Genomic DNA, 10,072 nt, shown 5'->3' with positions numbered 1-10,072 from the left:
TCTTAATTAACTCCTGGGTTTCCTTTTTAATCTTTTTTTCTCTGATTTGCTCCTTACTTTTCTTAATAATCATATTCCTTTTTCTAGGAGAAAGCGGATATTCATAATTCGCTTTTTGCACAAATATTCCTTCTTCAGGAATTGTAGGGAGCTTTGAAAATTTAGTTTTAGACGAACTTCCTTCTTCGTAGACTGACCTATCTAGTTTAAGATAGATATCTTGTAACTTTTGTTTACCCATACTGTAAATAATCAAATAATTCGTTTAAAAGCACATAAACACATAATCACGTAATAGTAATCAGGAAAAATTAAGTATCTTTTAAATACTTAATTAGCTTAACTTAGTGGCTCTGATACCACCTTGTTTCTGTCACGGCCCCCGGCCCGGTTTGACCCGTTCCAGGAGCCGCGGGACAGAAATCCTACGGTACTTTGTTTATTGTGAGTTTAGCAGCGGAAATTTTATTTACAGGATCGTTTAAGCTAAAAACTTTTCCCGATTATTTTATTTCACAATTCGGGATAAAACCCTGATAATTTACACTAGTAAGATTTTCTGGATAAAACACATTTCTTTATTTTATATTGAGCCACTATCTTAAGCTTGAAATGCTTCCCCTGCATTTTTCCTGAATTACAGCAGATCACCTGAAACATGTTTGGAAAAGATTTTATCAGCGGAGAAATACTGAGTGAATTATTCTAGTTGCTGAAAATGACACATCTGTTATAATTCACAGTTTTTACAATGTTTCTGATATCAACCAACTACCCACAGTACTTTACCACTCGACCCATTGGCCCACCTGTCCAATGGTGTCTGTGATTATGGTCATATCACCCAATGGCTGCCCCAATGGTGACGATTATCAAGTAAAGTGCACAATACCCCACATACCGGCTGTAACTTGGTGATTACATAAACTTAATCACTGTAATTTATAATTCTGGAAATAATTTGGAGTATTGTAAAACAGTTGATAAAAAGAGAATAACACACATTGCAGATTTAGTACTGACAGAATATGATTTTAGCCCTGTTAATCTAATTTCAATAATAATGCACACAAAACAGGGTTAGTGACCAATACAACAGTCACGATATCTCACGAGATCAAATTCTCACAATGAACGACAAAGTGCGATACTTAAACTCATTTATCGAATTAACGACAAACGACAAAGTATAATACTTAAACTCATTCATCGAATTAACGATAAACGACAAAGTATGACCCAATGTGGGCGGCACTTAAACATTCTTTGGATATATTGATCTCGGAAACTGAATCGTAATAGCGATCGAGTAATTACCCTGTTCCGCGGCAGCACTTCGTGATCGTGTGTGTTTAATTTGTGATATAACAGCCTAACATCGATGTACAAAACGAATTCGATCGACGTTTTAACACCAACAGTCGAATGCCAAGGTCGGCTATTTATAGCCCAAATTTCATGTTGCTTACGGACCGTATGACCTAACCCTTACGGTCCGTAAAGGTGCGGCCTAGCTTGTAGATTAGCCTAGTCAGTGGCATAGACTTGGTGAATCAACAACATTCGAAATTCAGTATATACAACGCATAATTTAAGATAATTATCGAATAGGGTTTAACCCCCCTGAGTTTTAGGGGCCCTGATCCTGATTCCGATTATTCCGGAAATTTTAGGATTAGTGCGGAATTACTTGGGTGTCTCAATTAAGGTTTCCTTATTGACTAATTATTATTCTAATTACTAATTTTAATGATAGTTGTTACAGGTATACCCACGGGTTTCGGGTAAACCCGTTAATTTAAAAAGATTACTCGTTGGGTACACTCATCTCAAAACCCATTGGGTATTTATCGTGTAATTACTAACCGGTTACATTTTGTATTGTCATTATAAAAGTATATATCAAATAACTACAATGTATAGGGAATAGAATACCTATATGTGTAAAAAATGGAAGTATCATATATATACATATTTAATAATATAAAAGAAATTATATCGGATATACAATCGGGTAAACGGGTGTACTTTATCGGGTAATTGGGTCGGGTAAACGGGTATATCACTATATCCCAAACCCGTCCCAAACCCGCAAAAAAATAAAAACTATTCCCAAACCCGTCCCAAACCCGATTAACCGACCCCAAACCCGTCCCAATTGTGTCGGGTTTCGGGTTTACCCAACGGGTTCGGGTGTGATTGCCATCCCTAAGTAGAGGCACAAAACAATTAAATACACACTTAATAACTAACCACTATCTAAACTACTAAATTACATACATTAACTTGAACGTGGATAAAAAAACATCATGAAAGAAACTAAAACAAGTAAAGGACATATAAATCCTTGAATTTTGTAAAAATCCCTCATTACAAGCCCTAATATTTAGTGTTTCTTTAAAGCTAATTTGTTCAAAGATTCATTAGTTTTGTTATAGAGAATGTTGAACCTACAACTAATCAATTCAATTGCGTGGAGGTTATGGGTTCAGTCCCATGGTATGCAAGTTTAGCCATTCAAAAAAAAAAAAAAGTTTGCATTGCATTGCATTGCAGGTTGCTTTCTATGCAAGACATTGATTCCAACTGGATGAAGAAGATGTAAGTTATATTTTTTTATTAATTAGTTAAAACTTTATCAAGTAGATGTTAGTAAATCTTTATATTAATTAGAAGCATATAGTTTTAATCATAATCATTTTGGTGTTTTTTGTTTTTCAAGGGTCATGTGACATGGCGTATGATGTATTCATGTCAGATCCAAATTTCAGGTGATTCAACAAGATTTCATTATATCGGCAACACGGTAGATATTCAAATTTCAAGTTGATATCTTTACGCCGAAAAAAGTATTTAGCAAGATTTCATTACATCGACAATGCGGCAGATATTGAAAAAAGAACGACTTACATTAGTTTGAGACATAATACAAACATGTGTAATTTTGACCCGTTTACTTATAAATGGGTCTTATCGAACAAATAAGAACCTTAAATAAGAACAAGCCAAGTGGATTGAATGTTTACTTTTCAGTGTAAATTATATAATTGACATTATACAACCTGTGTAGCACAAGAGTACTAAACTATTACCAATATTAGAAAAAGACGTCAAACCTACAGATAAAGAAACAAATGTGGTGTATAAAGAGATTTTTAATGACTTGTGATTTTTTCGTATAAAACCCGTGTAACACACGTGTACTTAAACTATTACTAAAATTAGACAAATACGTCAAACCTACAGATAAACAAACAAATATGGTGTATAAATAAATTCTTAACAACTAGTGATTTTTCGTATTCATTTTTTTCAATTCATTATAATTTGATACTTACCTAAGTAATTGAACGTTCTTTCATTAAAAAAGGTTTATAGCCACACTCTTAAATAATATATTTTATTTGATTGTGAGGTCACTCGTGTTACACACCGGTACTTAAACTAGGGTGTTTGGGATTCCTTCTCAATAAGGACTTATTAACTTATATAAGTTATAAGTGAGAAGTTAGAAATTCTGGGGGTGTTTGGGTTAGCTTATTTTGGAGCAACTTATGACTTATTGACTTATAAAAGTTAATAAGTTGTTTTTGAAGTGTTTGGGTTAGCTTATTTGGGAGAGTTTTGTGTGTTGAGAAGTTAGTTTTGAGAAGTTAGAATTTCTAACTTCTCACTTATGACTTATATAAGTTAATAAGTCATTTTTGAGAAGGAATGCCAAACACCCACTCTAACTTCTCAAAAATAACTTCTTAACACACAAAACCTTCTTAAATAAGCTAATCCAAACACTACAAAAACAACTTATTAGGTTTTATAAGTCCAATAAGTCATAAGTTACTCCAAATAATCTAAAACCCAAACACCCGGTAAAGCATAGTTAAGAAACAAAACATGGGGCCATGGGGGCGGTTGATGGAAACGTAACCAAGTTGAGGAAAAAGATATGAACCAAAAATATCTGAAGTCGGTACTTTTCCCTGAAGATTTCCTTCCTAAAGAAGATATTAACAATATAAAAATCTAACAAATATCTCACAACAGTTGTTCCTTACCCACCATATTCCTTCACCAAATTTTATGGCAGAAGAAGTCAGAATCACCGCCGGTGCTGAGGATGACGACGAACGAGTTTTCCAATGGGAGGACGGACTGCCAACCGGAGACGATTTGACGCCGTTAACGCAGTCGTTAATCTCGTCGGAGTTGTTATCGGCGTTTAACATCACGCCGGAACCATACCGAAGTATCATTGACGTCAATCGCGCTTCTCAGAACACGTTTGCTAATCTGCAACCGTCGGTGAACAGATTCAACGCTACGACGTCCTTTAAAGGAGTTGAGAATCGTCAAATGGATCTAGAAACCGCCGATCTGACTCACGGCGGCTCCGGTTACCGGAAAATTCAGAGAATCGGTGGTTCCGGTGACGGTTACGGCGGAGGAGCGGTGGAGGAAACCAAATTAGATTTGCAAACCGCCGGTTCCGATTATCGGAAATTGCAGAGATTTGGTAGCGGCGGCGTAGGAGCGGTGGAGGAAACGGAAATAGAGACGGAGACGGAAACCGGTGATCAGTCAGCTAGGGTTTCAAAACGACAGCGTTTAGTGTGGACACCACAACTACACAAACGGTTTATTGAAGTTGTTGCGCATTTAGGTGTGAAGAATGCGGTACCGAAAACAATTATGCAATTGATGAATGTTGAAGGATTGACTCGTGAGAATGTGGCTAGTCATCTTCAGAAGTACAGGTTGTATTTGAAGAGGATGCAAGGTGGTCCTTCGGGTTCGGATCCTGCTCACGAATCTGGTGGTAGCCGGAATGGATATCATCCGATGGTTCACCAGATGCCGAATTCGTATGCGTATAATGTGCAGCAGGGGAATTGGTCTGGGAATGGTTTTGATTTTGGTTATCAGCATGGTATGACTCCTAACAAAAAGTAGCAATTGTTTAGCTTAGGTTCTAGATTTTTTTTATATACACTTCAATAGTTGAATGCATATTGAATCAATCTATTGTTTTCTACACTGATTGTTAATGTTAAAGGGTACTACAACAACAACAACCGTACCCACTGAATTATGGTTTTAGATTAAAAGAATGGAGTAAGAATGAAGATCATGAACTAGTGATCACTTCAATTGGGACACCTTCATTGTTGTTCTGTAGTGGTTTTTAAACACAGAATTTATGGATACTCTTATAACTTTTTCTTACTTTATGATCCATTTGTTTTATTGCTAAATGCATCTTCTTTATTTGATTCTTCATGGAATTGTGCTATGTTGAATTACCAAACAAACAAAACATATTTGGTAAAATCCAACTATTAGACCGTGGGGTATAGTGGGGCGGGGGTTTGGGGCATGGGTTGACACGTGGACTTCAAGCACCCCGTTGGTGAGTGACGTGTTGGGTCGGTATGGCGGGGTGTGGCTAGCCCGCGTGGGTTGGCCAGTTTTATAAAAATTAAAAAAAAAACGTAAAATTAAAAAATACACACAAAATTAAAAAAAAAGCCTAAAATTATTATTAAAATTTCCTAAAAATTACAAAATTCTAAAAAAAAAAAAAGATTACAAAAAAAAAAAAAAAACCTAAAGCGTTATGACCTAGCCAACCCAGCCAATGATAGCCGGCCACGGAAGACCGCTAGGCATGCCCAACGCCCGGGCTGAAACTCCCGCCCAAGAAACCACGCCGAAACCCAAGCCCACCCGGGGTGGTGACTTGGGCGTTTGTACCCAACCTCCGCCCCAACCCCCGCCCCATATCCCATAGTCTTAGCAGGGTTTGGGTGGGGAAGGGTCACAGGCCATGTGTAGTGGTAGTAATATGACAAATGGCAAAAAAGTGAAATATGGGGTTTATAGAGGGGTTATATAACATGTGTGTAGGGGGGATTATGTGAATATGGGGTTATGTATATATATGTGTGTGTTTGTGAGAGAGCCAAATCTGGTCACCTCGTTATAATTTTCACAATAGAAACAATTTGGAGGGGGTATAGCGCCCCTCGGGAATCTAGGAATCTCGTCGGAACGTGCGCTTGAACCATCACCTGGAGAATTAAAGCACAATTTCTTCTACTTAAAGCGCAATTGCCTCGCCTCGCCTGAAAAATGGGCCTAGGCATAAGAGGCGATGCCTTTTAACAAGCATGACTGAAATATACATATATGTTAATGACGAATCTTGCAAAAGGAGAAATAAAACTACTCATCAAAATGCCTGATTTTTCTACTCCATCTTGTGTCCATGAGGCTTTGAAAACTATATGCATGACCGTATAGAGTCCACTCATGCTTTCAAACAAAATTTATGGAAATATATGACCACACGAAAACTATGATTATTGATGACGGGGATAGGCCAAGACCAAATAAAATGACTTAGACATATAAACGCTTAAAAAGGTTAAAAGGTTCAAAGGTTAAAAACCCGAGAGCTAAGATAAAGCAGCACGTGAACAGTAATCGGTCATATCTCTGATTACTTCAACAACTCTCCTAGCCGCAAAAGTAAGACGAATGCACAGAGCATAGCCTTTTACCCGCATGTCAAAACACTTCAACCCCCAAAAGGGTAAGTCCCCCACTGCAGACATGTTTCACTAGTCAATGGTTTCTTCTTTGGGATATGACCTTTCCTATAAATTGACACTTCATTTAGTGCAGATGACATTCCGATCAGCCCTGATTCCATTGGGATCTCTGGTCATTGTTATTGAGTACTTGTTCCATGCAAGTCACTTTCTCCACATTCAACACACACATTCCCTTTGCTCCCACATCCGAAGCTGAACACATTTCAGTGGAGGATCTCGAGCAAACAACAAAATCCAACTAGTGAACCTCTCTCCACGTCTTGCAAACGTGGGGGGACCCCACGACCTGCGTTATGCAAAACTAAACCCTCCAACCCTTTTGCCTAACCAGCCCAGCTACAACCATTGGTTTAGTATTTGTTGCATCAACAAGTTGGCGCCCACCGTGGGGCTACGCCACTAATTTTCTTCGAAAGACCTAGTAGTGTAGCTCCATTCCTGCTCAAGATTCAACATGTCGGAGAGTGAGTCTCCGGGAGAGGTTAACCAAGTCCCTCGTACCTCTACCCCAAACACTAGCCAAACTCCTGTGGCTGTCCAGACTTCCATCTCAACACCGGGAAGTACTCTAACTGGAACAACATACCCCGAGTTTCTCACTTTCCAAACACCGACACCGTCTCGTTCCGGAGTACCTTCTCCCAACGTTGGTGTCTTTAACACTCCCTCGCGTGTTGACCTTACTCCCGAAGGGTTGCCAATAACTTTCTCGAGTTAAGGTCTCTTTTAAACCAATACGTGAGTAGGGAACGAGACAAGGGAGTGAGGATCCGTTTGGACTATGACGAGCCAGAACCATCGCTTTCTCCTGGGCCACCCACTCTTCCTTTTGCAAGCTCACAACCGGCTGTGTCCAGGAATGAGGTTGTTCCCAGCAATCCTCCTCCAAATCCTAACCCATACTTGTACACGAGGCCAGATCCAACGTCTTTTCCTCTCTTTTCTTCCCAACCGATTGCAACCGGTGCTCCCTTGGGGCACGAGCTGACTTTGGACCAGCTCCTGCAATCTCCAGTAGCAAGCCTTCCACCCTCAGCAACAACTATGTGGGAACAAGCTTTGTCTGCGCTTCCTTTGGCACGAAGTGCCGTTATGAGCACTCCTTTGGGGGTGAACTGCCCAGTTGCACTTATAAGCCTTCAAGGCTTCAACCTTATGCCCCAGATGATGGCAAGCTTTCCGTGCCAACACTTTATTAATCTAGTGTTGACCACCCAAGGTAACAACAATAACAACAACAACACAGGTGCAAGAGTGGAAGAGGATTTGGCCAAGCCGTATAAACCAAGCAATTTATCATGTTTCTCCCAACAAATTGTTGATTATGATTTTTCAAACAAAGATCAAGATGCCGTCCCACATCAAAACATATGATGGGACTGAAGATCCTGAGGACCACCTTCAGATCTTTACTGGTGCTGCTAGGATTGAGAAATGGTCAAATGCTGAATGTTGTCTCATGTTCATGCAAACCGTTGTCGGATCAGCTAGAATCTGGTTTAATGATTTACCTGCCCGAAGCGTTCGAAGCTTCGATGATCTTAGCAAGGGGTTCTTGGCCAGCTTCTCCCAGCAGAGGCGATACGTTAAAGATGCTACAGTAATCTTCCAGATAAAACAAAGAGATGACGAGAGTCTTCAGGAGTTCATAGAAAGGTATAAAAAGGAGGGTCTAACGTATGTGGGGGCAGATGAGAAAATGAGAGTAGCCAGTTTCATGAATGCAATTAACTCCAAATACCTCAACAGAGATTTTAACAAATCCCTACCAAAAACCTTGGAAGAAGCTCTCGAAAGGGCCGAAGCCCACATTAGAAGAAAGGAGGCTGTAGAAATAAAAGAACAAAGAAAAAGGGGATATAGTTGGTGAGGCAACAGCCCGGCCAAGATGAAGGGAAATTTCTATTCTTATGACAGACGCCAAAGGGGTTCAGATCAACGAAGGTCTGAAGGCCGGAACCCTCCCAGCAGGGAGAAGGCCATGAACTTCACACCCCTCACCAAGACCCCTCAAAAGATTCTTGCCACGGTGTCACACCCCGATTTCCACACGTTTCACCGGTGGGCCCGGTGGGGGATTACCGTGACGTAGTTGGCAACAATATAGTCAAACAACACAATATTTAAATGCACAGCGGAAGCATAAAGATAGATATAATTCAACCAACAAATGTAATATCCAAGTATCACAAGTAGTCGAAATAATCCACAGGGGATCAAAAATAATATAGGAAATAATGTTCAATAGATAGTGGCATCCAGGCTTGCGAGACTCTAACGATGCTAAGGAGTGGCCAGCCTATTTCGTGTAGAACCTGCATTTAATCTTTTTGGGGAAAATACGTCAGTTTACACTGGTAAATACATTCAACCGACACTTTTAAAAAGTTTAATAAACATTGATTTGAATGCACGTGGCATAAACTTTTATAACTTGGGATAATTAATCAAATCTAATCTTGTAAAAGAATTACATGTTCGTTATGCATTCAGTCGCCCGGTTCGTGCCGGGTTTAAGGTTAATTGACACACCACATAGTATAAAACCGCGATGGGAAAACCAACGGTTATACCTTTATAAATATGGACACATTGTCGGGTGTACGCCTACACCCGCGTGTCAAGGTCGTGGCCATTTCGTAAAATGATGCCAAGGATATCCGGGACATGGTCCTTAAACTCCCAAAAGCGTAAAACAAACAAAACCAAATTTTTAAACGGGTCACATTGATAATACTCAACTACTAATGAGTTAAGGTCAAATGCCCGACCAAGCGGTATTTTATATACCGTACCCCAAGCCCGTATAAGGGAAAATAAGTTAAAAGTATTTACCTGAGCAAGTAATAACCACAACAAGCAAATGCAAGTATCTTTTACTGGTCTCCTATTCTGGAACGATGGTTTATAATAACCTATTAGAATCCTAACGGGTCTTTAATTTAGCCTAAGCTTAGACCGGTTAGTTTCAAAGGATAAATATGGTTTAATCGCATGAAAGGCGAAAACCGGGAATGGAATGTGGTTTGGACCCAACAAGTTCGGAGACTTTTATATTATGGGTAAACTAAACACATTCTGGATTTTGAGGTAAAAACGACAAAGTTGGACCCGTTTCGGCTAATTTATGTAAATTAGTTACATAAACCGGACCGAACGCGTAAATGGCGTAACGGGTAACCGTAAGAGTCCAACACAGGTTTCCTAAGTTAATATGCTTTGAAGAGGTTGTGGTATCAGTAGGATACCTTCCAGTATGCCCATAACGAGTTTAATCCCAATATACGCCCCGTAGGGGTATTTTGGTCATTTTAAAGATTATAAAAGAGATTTCCGGGTTCTACAGGAAATCTGAGTTTTTTGAACAGGTTATAAAGTTCAAAATACTTTATTTATTATTTAAAATCAGTAGCAATTGGATTTGGGTCAAAATACCATATAGAACTCATTTTATGTTC

At 39.2% G+C, this 10,072-nt stretch overlaps 1 protein-coding gene across 1 annotated transcript; it reads left to right on the top strand.

Annotated features, from left to right (window-relative positions):
• The first annotated feature begins 3,887 nt into the window (after nucleotides 1-3,887).
• On the top strand, nucleotides 3,888-5,244 carry LOC110936628 (transcription factor BOA). The gene has a single exon (XM_022179035.2). The coding sequence runs from the start codon at nucleotides 4,081-4,083 to the stop codon at nucleotides 4,948-4,950; it is 870 nt and encodes a 289-aa protein (XP_022034727.1). The 5' UTR covers nucleotides 3,888-4,080; the 3' UTR covers nucleotides 4,951-5,244.
• Nucleotides 5,245-10,072: the final 4,828 nt, after the last annotated feature.

The sequence above is a fragment of the Helianthus annuus genome, chromosome 11 (genome assembly GCF_002127325.2).
Source record: "Helianthus annuus cultivar XRQ/B chromosome 11, HanXRQr2.0-SUNRISE, whole genome shotgun sequence".
Taxonomy (NCBI): Eukaryota; Viridiplantae; Streptophyta; class Magnoliopsida; order Asterales; family Asteraceae; genus Helianthus; species Helianthus annuus.
Note: the sequence above shows the minus strand (reverse complement) of the source record. Positions and strands in the feature narration are given on the sequence as shown.

Excerpts from the sequence above, each read along its gene's own strand:
- LOC110936628 (XM_022179035.2), top strand. The coding sequence starts at position 4,081 with ATGGCAGAAGAAGTCAGAATCACCGCCGGTGCTGAGGATGACGACGAA.